A 19,128-nucleotide genomic window follows, 5' to 3' on the forward strand; every position below is an offset into this window, starting at 1 on the left:
CGCCTTACCGATAGCTATGATCATTTCTGATAGACAACCCATGCAAGCCGTATTTGTCGATATATGAAAGGACACCGCACACATCTTATGGAAAATGTAATGTCAATCAAATTCAATAAAATTTATATGAATAGATTTGTTTCAAATTAACGGTCAATTGTTATCATTGCGCCAACTCTGTATTTTCAATAATAAGAGCAAAAATTGATATAAATAAATCTGAAATCAAATGGGTACGTACATAAGTTAGAGAGAGAAGAAATATTTTAAAATACCCAAATTATCGGTACTCCATAAATCAGTGGATTAGTTTCACTAATCCGCTTAGGTCCAGCGGGGTTTAAGCTGTTTTGAATAGCACCCAGAGCAATAGTGATTGTAACTGACACATTTATGTACTCCAAAAATGTGATTTTGATAAACTTTAATTGCAATTTGCGCCGTAATTAATCATATAAGAGTTGGCGCAATGATAAGAATTGACCGTTAATTTAAAACGAATCTATTCATATAAATTTTATTGAATTTGAGTGACATTATATTTGCCATAATATGTGTGCGGTGTCCAATAAAAAAAATTAAGGCACTCAGGGGAATGCCGACAGAAGTGAAAATATCTTGCGAACCAAGTGCCACAACGTTGCTAAAGAAGTTTTTATTTCACAAATACTTTAAACACTAACTACTCAGAATCTTATAATGATTGAAGTAGGGATAGTGTTGCCCTTCATGCGCTTGCTTCGCAAGCTCATTCAAGTACACCCTCTATCCTCCTCTAACCATTATAACTTCGGTCTTAACTTATACTCAAATCCCTATAGGCCTATAGTATATAAATTACTATTTCGCCGTAGCGAACTATTTCGCCGTAGCGATGACGGTCGCGAGTACATTGCTTTTTCCCCATCCAAAAAAGTGCTACACCTATATTATATACGCGTTAATTGTGTCCTATACTATTTATATGTATACAGTGCTAGTCAAAAGTCCGTACCCCCCCTCGTATCATTTGAACGGTTATACCTATAATAGTGAAATTTGGAGGGAGGAAATAAACGGACGTGAGCTTCGTAACTAGTCATGACAGGTGACGAAATAGTGACAGATAACGTTACAGAGCCACTGTGACCGATAATTTTAAATGGGACCCTATGACAAGTGATACCTCGTTTGAAAGGTATTCAAAATGCCTATTCAGTCATACTAATTTTTTTGGGTTTTAGTTGATTTGAATTTTGGTGAATAAATTAAATGAATATAATATTTTAGTTTCGCATTTAATTAATAAAAATTCAACTGTCCGCCTATGGTTTTTTTGTCAAAAGGGTTGACGTTTTTCACTTCTCTAGTAGTTTTTACGTCAACGTCAACCTTTTTGACAAGTAATTATATGCGGAATTTTGAATTTTTATTAATTAAATGCGAAACTCCAATTTTATATTTATTTCATTTATTCATCAAAATTAGCTTAAACTTAAACAAAATTAGTATGACTGAATAGGTATTTTGAATACCTTTCAAACGAGGTATCACTTGCCACAAGGTCCCATTTAAAATTATCGGTCACAGTGGCTCTGTAACGTCATCTGTCACTATTACGTCACCTGTCATGACTAGTTAAGAAGCTTACGTTCGTTTATTTCCTCCCTCCAAATTTCACTATTATAACCGTTCAAAAGATACGAGGGGGTACGGACTTTTGACTAGCACTGTATACATTCACATACTGTATAAACATACAGAATTTATTTCGGCGAAGCGGTGACGGTCGCGAATTCAATGCTTTTTCCAATTCAAAAAGTGCACAACGTCGCTAAAGAAGTCTTCACTTCAAAAAGACTTTAAACACTAATCAGTTATAATGATTGGAGTAGGGATAGTGCGGCCCCTCATGCGCATGTTTAACAAGCTCCTTCGGGTACACACTGTATCCCTCCTCCAACCATTATAACTTCGGTCGAACATATAAGTAATTCAACCCATCGTCTTTAAATTAGTTATATCTCGCCGTAGCGATGACGGTCACGGATTCAATGCTGTTTCTCCACACAAAAAGTGCACAACGTCGCTAAAAAAATTTTCACTTCAAAAATACTTTCAACAGTAATCAGTTATCATGATTGGAGTACGGATAGTGTGCCCAATCACGCGCTTGCTTCGCAAGCTCCTTCGAGTACACAGTCTATCCCTCCTACAACCATTATAACTTCGGTCGATCTTATACTCAATTCCACCTATAGTATACAGTATGGTGCAAACGAAAGGAATAAATTCGATATTTCGTAATCTGGCGACTCTAAGGAAAAATCCCGAAACAGGTCGATTTTTATTTTTAAATTCTGATTTTTTGGCATCTATATCATATTAGTGACGTCATCCGCATGGACGTGATGACTTAATCGATCATTTTTTTAAATGGGACTAGGAGTCTTAAATTTTGACTGTTAAAAAATTGAAAGGTGTGGTTAAGATTACAGGAACAGAGAGTAAGTAATCTCAAACACACTTTTCATTTTTTTAACAGTCAAAATTTCACCCCTTTCAATTTTATTAAGTGGGATTACTTACTTTTGGGTTCACTGATGATGGACTGATAAGTCCGAAAACGTTCTGAACGTAATCCTTTTGGATTTTTAAAATTTTTTAAAATTTTTATTAAAATATACCAACTACACCAAGTAGTGTTTTACTTCAAGTTAAATTTTATATAAAAATAATAAACTTTAAAATTCAAAAATGACGTTTTATTAAACCTAATCTAACAAATTACGACATTCTAAGAGCTGATCGGGGTTTGACTAGTCAAACCCCGATTTCATAAAATTAAATTTCGACCTTTGCCTGACCAACTTAGTCTCTCCTAGGTTTCACTAGTTAAAGGACGAAACTGTAATTTATTTCGGGCTTTGACTAAGACCGTCAGTCAGACCTAAGGATTGCCTAGTCAAACCTAGGAATGCCTGAAATTCGGGCTTTGACTATAAAAATCATTTTCAAAATGTCCGTCAAAATCAATTTTGACGGTCGCAAAATCAAAATGTATAAATACACGTAATATTTTTTATACGTACAAAATTTATTTCGCCGAAGTGATGACGGTCGCGAAATCAATTTTCCCCATCTAAAAATAGGTTTTACATTTATTTAAATTTAAATACTTCTACACAATTTATATAGAGCACACGGCAGTAATAAATGCAATGCAAAATTGTAGAATAGACAGCAGATATATTAACTTAATAAAAGAAACTATGAACCAAGCTACAGCTACATACTACCTAAATGAAAATGAATACACGGACCCTGTACCATTAAACAGGGGAGTCAAACAGGAAGACACTCTATCACCCAAACTGTTCACCTTATTTTTGGAGGACGTGTTTAAAAATCTAAATTGGAAATATAAGGGAATAAACATCAATGGCCGCTACCTCAATAATCTACGATTTGCGGATGAAATAATTCTGATAGCTACTGACCTACAAGAACTGCCAACCATGCTTTCAGAACTACACACAGAATCTTCTAAAATAGGACTGAAAATGAATTTAAACAAAACAAAAGTTATGCACTCCGAAGAAGCCGTGACAATAATAAACGACAAAGTTATAGAAAAAGTTGAAGAATATATATACTTAGGGCAAAAAATAATACTAAGTAGGGAAATTGAAACGGAAGAAATAAAAAGAAGAAGAAAGTTAGCATGGGCAGCATTCGGCAAACTGAACTATATACTCAGAAATCAGCAAATTCAACTACATCTTAGATCTAAAGTTTTTGATGCATGCATTATTCCGATATTAACATATGGGGCACAAACATGGACAATCACAAAAAAGAATATGAATATACTCAGAGTCACTCAACACGCGATGGAAAGAGCAATGCTTGGCATATCACTTAAGGACAGGAAAACAAACACATGGATAAGACAGAAAACCAAAGTCACCGATGTGGTACAAAAATCATTAACATTGAAATGGAAATACGCTGGACATGTAGCTAGGAGCGATCTAAACAAAAGGCACAGAACAATTTTAACCTGGAGAGCATACCAACACAAAAGACCCAGAGGCAGACCTCCTGATCTGAAACGAACTGCCGGGAAAAATTGGCTACAAGTAGCGTACAACAAAAAACAATGGAAAGGAAGACTTGAAGAGGCTTATGTTCAGATGTGGACGTGAATGGCTAGACGAAGAAGAAGAAGACGCAATTTATATACACATAGGTACACCATAATATACACTGACCGGCACAAAATTCCGCCACCCAAAATTTTTGATTAAGTTTGACAGTCTGTAACTTTATTCTTTGTACTCCGATTTTCAATATTCTTGCATGAGTTTGTAGGTACATGTATTGATGTCGTTTGCTATTATTCCGATAACAACAAATTTTTGCTTAGATGGCATTATACGGGGGTGAATTAAAGCGTTGTTTTTATCCTAACTTTAAAAAATTCTGTGGAAAAATTGGAGGGCTGATTTTGTTTCATACTCCTTTTGTATTATTCTGGAGGTATCTCTAAGGTTGTATTTTTTGAATTATCCGAATATCTCTTTTCTTGTAAGAGCTGTAATTAAAAACATTGCTTTGAAGGTTTATTTAATTCAAAATATCAAACGTACTAAAATTAACAAAACAAAACAATTCAATAGCGGGTATGTCCACCTCTTGCAGCAACGACTGGTCGCAATCTGTTTAGCATCGAATAAAGATGTGTTTTCCTTGCCTGGGGAATAGCCCGATATTCCTCTACCAGAGCCATAACTGTACCAAATTTTTTGGAGGCCTAGAATGACGGCAAATAGCTTTTTTTATTCATCCCATAAATTCTCAATAGGATTGAGATCTGGGCTGCATGCGGGCAATTCTAATCTTATCAATCCAACCTGTATTTTATGAGTCAATCAGTGTTTTTATTTACAAAAAATGGTACAGCTCTTACAAGAAAAAAGATATTCGGATAATTCAAAAAACAAAATGTTGGTGATGCCTCCCGGATAATATGACAGGACTATGAAACAAAATCAGCTATTCCATTTTTCCACAGAATTTTTTAAAATTAGGAAAAAATACAACCCTTCCTTTTACCCCTGTATAATGCCGTGCAAGCAAAATGTATTTATACGGGAATAATACCAAACAATATCAATACATGTACCTACAAACTGGTGCAAGAATCTTGAAACTCGGAGCAAAAATAATAAAGTTATAAATTGTCAAACTTAATCAAAAATTTTGGGTGGCGGAATTTTGTGCCGGTGAGTGTATGCCGAAGTGATGACGGTCGAGATGACGGTCGCGAAATCAATCCTTTTTCTCCATCCAAAAACAGGTTTTACATTTATTTTTTTAAATACTTCTACACAATTTATATATTATACATACACATAATATATGTATAAGTAACAAATTTATTTCGCCGAAACGATGACGGTCGAAATGACGGTCGCGATGACGGTCGCGAATTCAATGCTTTTTCCCCATCCCAAAAGTGCGCAACGTCCCTAAAGAAGTTTTCACTTCAAAAATGTAACAAATGGGTGAAAGTCGACCTATATTCGGATCTTAGGCTACATGGTATTATTTTTTATTTTTAATTTTAGGTAAAATATTTATTATCATTTATACCAATACTTACGCTAACCCATCATCGATCATTTTACATATTCTGGGATCTTTGGCTAGTTCCAGGAAATCTGGATTCTCAGGATTCCTTTTAATGTCCACTAACTGCCATGGGGCAATATTGCCGAATCTCACACAATCTAACAAATCATACTTATATCGATCTCTGTTTGCCCAGTCGTGCTTCAACCATCTCACTGCTGACATAAATACTTCCATTTCGCAGTTTACGCAAATATAATTCGATTTAAGAAAATTCTTCACGTCTTCTACTTCAAGCTCTAACCAGTTTTGAGAACTGACAAGCATAAGAAAGAATCCTTGTATCCGAGGTAACATTAACTCCCTTACCTCGATCAAATTTTTCTCTTTGGCATCCATATATAAAAGAAAAGCTGTATCTTCATAGAAAACTTCGTTATGGTCAATGAATGCCCAACACTGCTCTACCAAATCTAAAAAATAACTGAAAATATATACAATTCTTAGTCTTCATTATTTTTAATACTACCTTTGATTTTGAGATATTTAGCGCTGTTAAAAATGTCTAGTACGTTATCCCTTGTAAGCTCCCGGTAAGAAGGTTCACCAGTAATCATCCATTCGTAGATAAATGCAAAGGAAGTTGCGGTACATTTGTCCTGTAAATGGACAAGTAAAGTGTTATTTTTTAATAATATATGATTTTCGACATTTCCAGTCAGTTCCATAGTCAGGAACTCAATCTGTCATTTGGGGTATAGCCGAAGCAATAAAGCACTAAAATCGGCCTTACCTCCGTGAAACTTTGTATCCCATGGCCATGAGATAATATTAAAAAACTGCATCTCAAACAGACAATAAAAAAAATTCAGAACTCGTCAATTATCGACGGAAATGAGTTCAATTTTGTTAGCCGGGGGTTGTTGTGGTCGCTGAAAACGAATATGACATTGGAAGTGATCTCCGGAGTACCTGGTGCCCAGGGTACCTACTTTTTACTTCGTCTTCTGGAGTTTTCGGCAAATTAATTAAAAAATTAGTCAAAAATCATTACTTGGGGAGTTTTTGATTTCGCTGAAAAAGAAGATGACATTGAAAATTATCTCCAGAGTACCTGGTGCCTAGAATACCTACTTTTTAAGTCAACTTCTGGAACTACCAGATACTGTGCCTTGGTGTTAAAATGGAAAATGTCAATTTTAGGCATATTGTTTTGTCAATATTAATTTTTAAATAAAACTGCACAAAAAAGTAAAATATTAACATTGACCATTTTAGCAGCAAGTCACAGATTTATTTTAAGCGGGAGATCGTCTTTTTACTTTCTATATTCTCTCCTTCTTTTCATACGCAGTGTTAACATCGATTATATAAAGATTCATCAATGCTACCAACAGAATCTGAAGCGCCAAATAAAAAAAAATGGTATTTTTTAAAGATATCAAATGAAACTCTATCACGCAGTGGCGTGCGGTGACATTTTCGGTAGGGGAAGCGATTCAATAAGAGTATAAAATTATTTTCTTACGGAGGTCGAGATCAAAATATATACTATGTGATAAGTATATATGTACCTACTTAATAGATAAATAGTACGTATATATAATATACCTAATATTCTACTACTTGTTAACTTATATGGATTAAAAACAAAAACTATAAAAAATTACCTGTAAAACGAAGCAAGCAAGCAAGCAATAGTGTTTAACCCAGCCTGAGACACTTGCACGCACCTTGAAGACATTCAGGTGATACAATTCATTGGGGAGAGGAGGATTTACTCCTAGAAGCGGCCGTCACTCCACCCCGCCCCAATGCTCCAGACTATCCACTACCCCCTCCCCCCCCGATAATAGTACTCTGATGCGTATTTAGGGGCTCTCTAAAACTTTAACGTCTTTAATATTATCCATGCCTCGAGATAAAACCAAATTAAGTCTGTGTGCTAAAGAGTAAACAAAAATTGCATGTTTAAACTGTTCCTTTACTTTAGCTTAAAGACCTGCTAACTGACCAGCCATTGCCATTACTGCAGCACCATCATAGCTCTGAGCGACAAGCTTGGAATTACATTCTTGCTTATATTATTATTAGAAATAGTATCACACACAATTTGAAACATAGCCTCTGCAGTCCGATCGGCAGTTATGTTCACGAATTCTAAAAATCTCTCTTAAGGAATACCATCAACCACTACCACATATCGCACAACAATGGATAACTGACAAAAAATGGTTACATCTGTTGTTTCATCAAGTGCAATTGAAAGAAATGGAGCTTTTTTTATCTCATTTTTAATATGATCCATTACAACGTCAGCCGTACATTTAATTAAGTCGTTTTGGATTCTGTTTGAGGTACCTCGGAAAACTGTGGAATTAATAAATAGTTATTTTCCTAACTAGTGCGGAAAGTAATACTTTCACGCATGAGACTGCCGTTGACCCGAGCGACGCGATAGCGGAGTTCGGGCAAGCAGTGGAGTGCGGGGAAGACACTTTCCGCATGAATTAGGAACAATATTTTTTCTAGGGCCGTACGTTTGGAAAAAAGCCACAAAAAATAGAGTTATATCAATTTTTATTTGTCCCAATAATTTAAATTATTGTCCAAACTATGTTCAATGCGATATGCCCCGAATATTTTTCTTTAATTGTAGCACTTAAATGGCACTTACTATTTACATGTCGCTTTACACTTTTGTGAAAATTATTTAAATCTGTATTGTGCAATGTGTTTTTTCGCTTGTATTAAAAAGAATACAGGGCCAACAAAATAATTTTGGTACAATTTTGCAGCCAGTTAACCATTCATATTTTTCATAAAAACCCACATGGAAATGTTTGGTAAATCTCTTTGCCGATTTTTCCACTTTTGTCTCCAAATGAATGGGCTCCTTTGACCTACCAGACTTCATAATGTCTACTTTCTCTTGATAACTTCGACTTGAAAATCCTTTTTTTAATAAACTACACACTTACATAAACAATTCGCGCGAACTCAAGATGACTTGAGGGTGCGGTCATTAAACCCTGACCACCACCCCTCAGGGTTGCCGATTTGTACATAATTATCAGATTTTAACATAATTTTTATGGCATTCTGATAATAAATATTTTTTTAACATAATTGATAATTTTAACATAATTTTATACGGATAGATTTGGCAATAGAGTTTAGTAAATTTTCAAGAATTCTTCTATTTGTTTGCATTTGCATTTAGAATACTAGCTACGACTTGCGACACATGTTCAGCAGATACAGATATCAATTTTATGACCACCTTTTATATTTGATTTTGGGACTAATGTACCTACCTGAATAGTGAATTACTATTGAGGATTGTGGTTTTCATATAAAAAATATCATTAATATCAAACTAAGTAACTTATGGATTAAAAAAAATGAAGACAATTGCTTTATAAAAAGCCGAGAAAATACATTTTTTAAGGTAAACCGATTTTGAACTTTGAGTGATTTTTATGATGAATGATGATTATTGATCATCATATTATGACGAAGGTAGTTTATTTTTGAATACTTGTACCTATAATAGAAGTATAATAAAGTATCATTTTTTTGCAATGTGATAGCCAAATAATTAAAAAATAAAATCAACCGAAATTTGACGATTTCTACCGAAAAATTAGGAGCAATTCTACTGAAATTTTGTCCAAGTTCTGTGGCTTGTGACAGGGGTTGGCGATAAAAAATTTTAACATAATTTTTGGCAAATTCTGATAATTTTAGCAACCGCTTAACATAATTTCATATCGTGACATCGGCAACACTGCCACCCCTGGCCAACACAAGGATGGATCAACTGTGCTTATTTTGAAAAGAGCTTCCGTACAGGCACGGACTCTTGGTATAGGATGCGTTAAATTGTGTGTATATTATTATTTGAGTTCGTTTATGCGATAAATTTTTAATATTTTCGATCGTATTGCCTACATAATAGATTACTTAGATTAGGGAAAATTTGTTGATAATTAAATATTAATTAATAATATATTTTCTTATATCGAAGTATAGGGAAGCGGTGCTTCCCCCGCTTCCATGGACCGCACGCCTCTGCTATGACGTAATGGTTGCTCAGAAGATTGTTTTTGATAAATACGTTCTCAGCGAGCACAAAATCCCCCAAATATAAAGTTCTGATTACTTATTTATCAGAAATATGGAAAACTCCAGGAGACGAGGTAAACAGTAGGTACCCTGGACATTAGGTACTCCAGAGATCACGTCCGATGTTATTTTCGTCTTAAGCGTCCTCAAACACCCCAGAGTAATGATTTTTGACTAATTGTTTAATGAATTTTCCGAAAACTCCGGAAGACGAGGTACACCGTAGGTACCCTGGGCACCAGGTACTCCAGAGATCACTTCCGATGTCATATTCGTCGTCAGCGACCCCAAACCCCCCAGTAATGAGTTTTGACTAATGTTTTAATGAATTTGCTGAAAACTCCAGAAGACGAGGTAAACAGTAGGTACCCTGGTCACCAGGTAGTCGGAAGATTACTTCCAATGTCATATTCGTCGTCAGCGACCCCAAAAGCCCCCGAGTAATGATGTTTGACTAATTTTTTTATTGCATTTGCCGAAAACTCAAGAAGACGAGGTAAACAGTAGGTACCCGGGGCACCAGGTACTCCGGAGATCACTTACGACGTCATATTCGTTTTCAGCGACCGCAAAAACCACGAGTAACAATTGAACTCCGATAATTGACGAGTTCTGAATTTTTTATTTTATTGTCTGTTTGAGATGCACTTTTGAGAATGCACTTTTTGTATGCACAAAAACAGTTTTTCAATATAATCTCATGGCTATCACGAAGTTTCCTGGCGTATTCACGAATCGAATGCAAAAAAAATTATTCAGATCCGTCTTGTCGTTTTTTTTTCGGAGGTTCAGTGCATTATTGCTTCAACTAGTATAAAATATTTTCTGAGAAATTTGCTTCAGATTCGTTACTCAACTTCAGTAAAAAGCAGGGTCAGGGCAAATGGGAAAGGGAGCTATGGTCCTCAGAAAAGGGGGTTTTCGTACGGACCAGCGATCCATGCATGTAAAACGCTAATGTTACGAAAATAATATTATTGCCATAGAACAGAACCAATTATCAAAACACACGACAAAAGCTACGGAGGGAGATAAAACAATCAGAACTCAGAAGACCTGAAATATAATATATGATGTAACAGCCAGGAAATGAGATGAACAAGGTCTGTAACAATATGTATTGAGAGTCATTAGCATTGCGGTTTGGATATCTGAAAAATGATGTGGCATTGTAATAAATGAAAGATTGTAATCAGAGCTGTTAGACTTGAAATCAGTCGATGAAAAGATCTGTATTATAAGAATAAGGGGCAAATGGTCCAATTTAACTATATTCTCAGTATATGCACCAACAAAAGAAGCATCAGAGGATGCTTCTGTATATGCAACTTAAATCAATGATTCTCTAAATCAACTATAAAGAGTAGGCACAGAAGAGTACATAATACCGGTGATAGTATGATAGTCTACAAGACGTTAAAAATGACAATGGATGACGATTGATTGATTTTGCGACTGGCTGCAACTTATTCTTCAGAAGCACTGTTTGTTAGAAAAAACATCCACAAGGCAACATGGATATGAAGGTATGTAAGAACAAAATAGGCTATTGATTATGTTCAAAATAAGAGAGCTAAAAGGAACTACAACGTTAATTTATCTCATATGGTCAATGGACCTCAAAATTTGAAAAAACCGTGGAGTGCTACCATTTAGGTGGGTGCGTTTTTGAGAAAGGGGTGAATTAGTCCCTAGGCACAGGGTGAATTAGGGTGAGTTCTATGCACTTTTGGTACAAACAAGTCTACAGTAAAATAATTCCAGGTTATATTTACTATCAAAATATCACATTTTAAAGTCGAAAATATTTTCTTTTACAAAAATATACTCAAAAGAAAAGCAAGAAAAAAACACGAAAGAAAGCAATTTTGTTTTTTGCCCCATAACTTTTTTCCACAGGGATATAGGTCTAGGCATTGCTTCAGCGAAAAATAACATTTATCCTTTCTCTTTGAAACGACTTTTAGTAAAAGTCTCTAGAATTTGCAGTTACTGAAATATGATTTTTCAAAGTTCGGCGCTCACAACATTTTTGAGTCATTTTCCCCATTATTTCGCAAACATTGTTCCGTAACTTTTTTCTACGCATTTCTAGGTATATATAGTGGTACATTTAGTAGAAGGAGAAGTCAATTACCTTTAAAATGGTCTATTGTATAAGGTTGTATGACTATTTTTAAGCAAGTTATGGTTTTTCAAGGTTTTATACTTTTAATGATTTTTTATACCATGATTATTTTTTAAATTTCTCATTATGACTATTTTTCTTGTACATTTAGGTATACACATTGTGAAACAAAAAAAGCATATTTTCTTTAGTTTAAAATGGGGTATTGCAAAAAAATTTAAGGACTATTTGAGACAATATATCCGTAGAATATCCAAGATTATCCGTAATTTGAGACAAATTTTAAAATATTTTATTGTTTCAATTAGAAAAGTATGATTGCATATTGTAACGTAATTTTTAATTCCAAATAACTCTTCCTAATAACACTTTTCGATATTGTGAAATATAAAGGTACTTTACTCCTGAGCCAAATTCATATTTTTTAACATACCTCGTACTCTATTGATAAAATTTTATACCTGATGATTGAATCTTAGGTATTAGACTATGCAGAGCATTTTATAAAGAATAACTTTTCTTCATAAAGTTGATAATAAAAAAGTTTTCCATATGGTTCCAACTTAGTGGGAGGACCTATTGCATGTGTATATGTCACATTTTGAAAAAGCATATCTCGTTTAAAAATAGTCCTAGAATTTTTTACAATACACCATTTTAAAATAAATAAAATAAGCTTTCTTTTGTATTTAGCAATGTATATATCTAAATATACAATAAAAAAAGTTATAATGAGAAATTTAAAAATAACCGTAAAATATATCAAAAATCATTAAAAGTATAAAAGTTTGAAAAACCATATCTTGCTTAAAAATAGCCATACCGCCTTCTACAATAGACCATTTTAAGGATAATTGACTTTTCTTCCTATTAAATGTAACATTGCATATACCAAAAGCTACGTAGAAAAAAGTTACAGAACAATCTTTGCAAAATAACAAGGAAAATTGCCCAAAATTGCTGTGAGTGGCGAAATTTGAAAAATCATATTTCGAAAACTGTAAATCCTAATGACCTCTACCAAACACCATTTTAAAGACAAAATTTGTAAGTTTTATTTCTGTGAAGCAATGTCTATACCTATATCCCCGTGGACAAAAGTTATGGGACAAAAAACAAAATTTCTTTCTTTTGGGTTTCTTTGTGCTTTTTCTTTTGAATATATTTTTGTAAAAAAAAGTATCTTTGACTTTAAAAAGTTATATTTAGATAGGAAATTTAACCAGGAATAATTCTTATGTAGACGTGTTTGTACCAAAAGTGCATAGAACTCACCCTAATGTAACCTGCCTGTGCCCAGGGACTAATTCACCCATTGCTCAAAAACGCACCCCTTTAAATGGTAGCACTCCGCGGTTTTTTCATATATAGAGATTCATTGACCATATGAAATAGTAAAACCCCGTTAACGTTGTAGTTCCTTTCTATAGTACATAATCAATAGTCTAAAATATCAAATTGATCATATTAGATTGAGTGATGGGAAACATTCTACCATAGAGGTATATATTAACATAGAGGGAGCCTACCTTCCGCGCTTACTGACGACAAGATCTCATGGACTGGTTTGCTGCATCTCTTTCTAACACATTGTATCGAAAATCAATGATGACATTCAGTGTGAATATAGGCACGGAAGAGGAGGACAACTGTAGCAGCTTTACTATGCGTAAGAGTGAAACAGCACTAATCCAAATAAAAAAGATGGTGTCGTCACTTCGCTCTGAATGACACTCTCTCTATGCTAATATATAACTCTATGCATTCTACATGTACGCCGTACAACTTCTTGGCGACTATGGCCTTGGCGGTTTGGGACATCTAGCAATGAACTACACACACCGGCAAAATTAGCCGAACATCTTAAAAATGGGACATGTTTGATGTCTCAGATTTCCTAAACCAGTTGTCCGATTTAAATGATTTTTTTAGTCTGTTATAGCCTTATCATTTAAGAATAACAGTGTAATAATATTGTTACTAGACAGGTAAATGTCATTTTATACCGGGTGTTACAATCATATTGTGTTTTTTCCTTAAAGTTCAGAACACTCTGTGGAATATTCTAGCCTATATAAAATATTGAAATTAAACTCAATTGTAGCCATAGGCCTTCTTAACATTTTGTTTTTTGGTTCATTTGCTTATGTTGGATAATAAAAAAGTTAGATACTTTAACAACTAGCCATGTTCTTCGTCAATACAGGGTGTTTCTAAATAAGTGCGACAAACTTAGAGGGGTAATTATGCATAAAAAAATAGTGACCGTTTTCTTTACAAACGTATGTCCGCAAAAGTTTCGTTTCCGAGATACGGGATGTTGAATTTTTTCTTACAAACTGACGATTTATTTATTGCTCTAAAACCGGATGAGATATGTAAATTAAATTTGGTAGGTTTCAAGAGGTAGTTATTGCGCATTTTCTGACATTCAATTAAGAATTCTATATTCACCATTGGCGTGCATACGGGTATAAATATTTTAGAAATATCCCGTATGCACGCCAATGGTGAATACAGAATTCTTAATTGTATGTCAAAAAATGCGCAATAACTACCTCTTGAAACATACCAAATTTCATTTGCATATCTCATCCGGTTTTAGAGCAATAAATAAATCGTCAGTTTGTAAGAAAAAATTCAACCTCCCGTATCTCGGAAACGAAGCATTTGCGGACATATGTTTATAAAGCAAATGGTCACCATTTTTTATGCATAATTACCCCTCTAAGTTTGTCGCACTTATTTAGAAACACCCTGTATTGATGAAGAACATGGCTAGTTGTTAAAGTACCTAACTTTTTTATTATCCAACATAAGCAAATAAACCAAAAAAGAAAATGTTAAGAAAGTCTATGGCTACAATTGAGTTTTAATTTCAATATTTTATATAGGCTAGAATATTCCACAGAGTGTTCTGAACTTTAAGGAAAAAACACAGTATGATAATAACACCCGGTATAAAATGACATTTACCTGCCTAGTAACAATATTATTACACCGATATTCTTAAATGATAAGGCTATAATATACTAAAAAAATCATTCAAATCGGACAACTGGTTTAGGAAATCTGAGATATCAAACATGTCCCATTTTTAAGGTGTTCGGCTAATTTTGCCGGTGTGTGTATTTCGTGCGGCTGTAAATAAGACAATGATTGTTAATATGCTGGGCAATATGAGAGGCAACGATCGACAAGAGGTCTCGGTACCTTAAGAAGAAGAAGAAGAAACATTCTAGCAGCTTAATAAGTCTAAGAACTATGAGATGGTCAGATAACAACACATAAATATCATCCATTTTATCCCAAGCTCAGGACCAGAATTTTAACACAAATAATTGATAAATAGAGAAAGATAGAAATGTGGAATGTGGCGAAACTGGAAGAAGAATATAGGGGATGACAATAATAACTGGAAATAAGAAACATGTTAAAGGTTTGGGAAATAAATGAAAATTAGGGTTAAGACATCCATCAGCAATGGCATTATATAAAAAGAACTTAAAATCCACGAGGAAAATAAACTTCCTGTATTGGAAAAACTTGGTAACAACATCTTGGTAACTTGTAAACAAAAAACTTGGTATTTTAATAAAAAGAACTATTAAAGAAGCAGCAGAGAAATCTATCAGAAGAAAGAAAAAAATAAGTGCCACGAAGAATGGATTGTTATGAACAGCCATAAAAAAAGAAGAATGGATTATCTGTTAAACTCATTAGATGAGAGACGTATGCAATTTAACAAACAACAAATTGAAAGAAAGGCGAAAACAATAAATCAGAGGGTAAGTTTAACAGATGAAAAACAGATGCAATATTCGTCATAAATCAAATTATTGAGAAAACGCTAGAGTAAACGATAGAGAAAACACCAGCATTTCTATGTATATATTTTGAGAAAGCATTTGACAGAGTAAGACTCAAACACGTACTCCATTTTATGTGTAAAAAAGAAGTTCCCCCAGGTATCATAAAAACTATTGAAAATATCTACACAAAAACAGCAAAATGGAAGTCAGAAGAGATGGATAACTTACAGAACTTAATATGGAATAAGACACGGAGACTCATTGAGCCCTATGCTCTTCGATTTAATCATGGATGAGATTATCAAAAGCGTCAACAACGGAGAAGGATACAGAATGGGAAACAAAGAAGTAAATAAATTACTCTGTTAGACACACGACGCAATATTGATAGCGCCCAATATGAAGATATTATGTAAAGGTTAGTCCACAGATTTAACAAAAAAGCAAAAGAATTCAATATGAAAATTTCATCGGCAAATGTTGCCGCGGCAACAACTGCAGCCGTCTACCGCCTGCCGTCGATGTCGGAATCGTACCTTAAGAAAACTAAAACAATAGTAATCAGTAAAGAACCAATCAGCTGTACAACTGAAATTGATGGCATCAATATTAAACAAGTAATGGAAATAAAATACAGTAAAACCCCGATACGTCGGCCCTCGATAACCCGGAAGTCCGATTTTCATCAGACAAACATTTCAACGGAACACAAAAAGAAGTATGGAGAATGAACTTAGGGCAAAGAAAGGAGATGAACGAATTAATAAAAGCGAAACTTATTCAGAAGGAAACATGGGCAGACTACTTATCCATTTGTTATACTCGAGAGAGGTACCTCTAGGAATAATTAAAACGATCGAAAACATCTGCCAGAACAACACAATAAAAGTAAAAGTGGACGGTGAATTAACTGACCAAATTGAAGCCGGCAATGGGATAAGACAAGGGGATTCCTTGAGTCTATTGTTCAACCTGATCATGGACGAAATAATAAAAAAAGTAAGAACTAAAAAAGGATACCAAATGGGAGAAAAACAACTTAAAATAATCTACTATGCGGACGATGCAATACTAATCTCTCAAAGTGAAGATGATTTATAACGTATGCTGCACCAATTCAATATAATCGTCAGAAAATTTAACATGTTAATTTCCTCACAAAAGACAAAATGCATGATTATAACAGCAGATCCAATAAGATGTAAATTGGAGCTGGAAGGTCAGATAATAGAACAAGTGATGGAGTTTAAATACCTAGGCATCACACTATCTAGCTACGGAATGCTTGAAACAGAAGAAGTGGAAGATCAGGTGAATAAAGCAAACAGAACCGCAGGTTGCCTGAATAAAACAATATGGAGAAATAAAAATATCGGAAAAGAAATGAAAGGCAGAATTTACAAAACAGTCATCAGGCCAATAATGACATACGCGGCAGAAACGCGACCCGACACAGAGAGGACAAAAATATTGCTTGAAACAGCGGAGATGAAAACCCTTCGAAAAATCGATGGTAAGACTCTATGGGACAGAGCTAGAAGTACAGATATACGACGGAGATGCAAGGTGTATAACATTAATAACTGGGTAAGAAACAGAAGAATAGAATGGAATGGCCACATAAGCCGAATGACAATAAATAGGATAGTCAGGACAGCGAGAAACGGTTGCCCAATAGAAAGACGATCAGTGGGAAGACCACGAAAACGATGGAACGACAACTTACTAGATGCACATTGAAAAAACAGACAGAGTCATGTCTATACAAAAAGAAGAAGAAGAAGAAGAAACATTTCAACAATAAAAATGTACTATCCGTTGCAAGATAATTCGGATGGAATTCCCCAGATTATTTTGTGCTTGACATCGGCCCAGTCTCTTAATCTGGGGAATTCCATCCTGATTATCTTGAAAGGGATAGTATGTAATATAATATTTGAGAGATAATGTGTATTTGTGTAATTTGAACTATGTATATGATAGTAAAAATGTCTGCAAATAGCAAACTGTCTTAGCATTGTTTAAAAAAAGACTAAAAGACTATTTAAAAAATTCTTTTTTAAACAATGGTCTTAGTTTTCACTGTTCATAACATCGTTCCGATTGTGACTGTATTGTGTGTAGTACAGTCTTGTATTGCTTGCTTCCGTTTGCTTAGGTTTGTTTTTGCGTGTTTTTAATAATTTAGATGTGTAGGTAGGGGTTTATCTGTAAGTATACCGTATTTTATTAATTCTTACCATATTCTCCGGTAACCCGGATTTTCAATAACCCGGATCGGCCGCGGTCCCGATTAATCTGAGTTATCGAGGTTCCACTGTACTTACTTTGGAATTACACTGTCCAGCTACGGAGACCTGGACAAAGAAGTGAGAAATCAAGTAAAAAAGCAAAGAGACAGAGTATATTTGCTTTTATGAGATTATATGGTGAAACCGACATATTAACACTGAATTTATATGGATTTATATGTATCAGAAATGAGACCTGATACAGCCACAGCACAAATACCCATACAAAAACAAATATTACTGAAAACATCAGAGCTGGGAGTACCTTCTGAGAATAATTGCAGGAAATACACTGAGAGATCGAAAGAGGAGTGAAGACAGAAGAAAATATAAGGTAAAGTATAAAAACGAATGGACCCTAGGTAGAAGAAAAAAATGGAATAAGGGCATAAGCAGAATAGGGGAGACTCTTGTGTCAAAATAGCAAGAGATAAATCACCAATCGGAAGAAGTATCGGTCAACCGCGCCAAAAATGGGGTGACAACCTTCTACAGAGGTATCATTCCGCCCATAAACAAACAGAATTGCTTATAAAGACTAAGAAGAAGAAGATTTTATTTTCGTTTGATTATAATCTAAAAGTTACTTCAAACTTCATGTTTTGAGAAAGACCTTTTAAGATCTGGACGTCGAAAAGTTACCGAATAATAAAGGCTTTAGTATAAGTTCTATGCCTGAGGTGCCATTAACATATTTTTATAACAAGAAAAACACCTTTATTGAGGATAGTAATAATTATTTCACAAACATTTTTTTGAATTTTGAATCGTTTTTAGTACACTGTATAAACTTGGAAGGGGATTTATTGATGTTACACTTACCGATGGCAGCTCTACTTTCTTAACTGCAATATAGGCATCAAATAACTCTGAGTAACACTGGAGTACTATTAAATGACAATTAAACTCCTCATTATCAATATATACCTTACAGTCAGCATTTCTGGAAAATAGAAAGTTGAAGAAAATCGCAAGAAAGTATATTATAGTATATTAAACATACGTGTAGTTGGTTATTCGTGAGTATAATTCGAGATATAAATTTTTCTTTTCGGGTAACGCTACTTTTTGCCAAGATATGTCATCCGTTCCGCTATAACCCAACCTAAAAATTCCATTTTCGTCTATGTTAATAATAATTCCATTCCTACTA

At 34.3% G+C, this 19,128-nt stretch overlaps 1 protein-coding gene across 1 annotated transcript in view; it reads right to left on the reverse strand.

Moving 5' to 3' along the window:
* LOC126888626 (uncharacterized) overlaps window positions 1-19,128 on the reverse strand; it is a 169,734-nt gene that overhangs the window by 106,538 nt on the left and 44,068 nt on the right. The window contains exons 9-12 of the mRNA XM_050656982.1: window positions 18,979-19,080; window positions 18,798-18,918; window positions 6,146-6,275; window positions 5,648-6,089 (exon numbers count right to left, since the gene is read on the reverse strand). Of these exons, the coding sequence (XP_050512939.1) occupies window positions 5,648-6,089; window positions 6,146-6,275; window positions 18,798-18,918; window positions 18,979-19,080 (795 nt within the window). The remainder of the gene's footprint in view (window positions 1-5,647; window positions 6,090-6,145; window positions 6,276-18,797; window positions 18,919-18,978; window positions 19,081-19,128) is intronic.

The sequence above is a fragment of the Diabrotica virgifera genome, chromosome 7, assembly GCF_917563875.1.
Source record: "Diabrotica virgifera virgifera chromosome 7, PGI_DIABVI_V3a".
Taxonomy (NCBI): Eukaryota; Metazoa; Arthropoda; class Insecta; order Coleoptera; family Chrysomelidae; genus Diabrotica; species Diabrotica virgifera.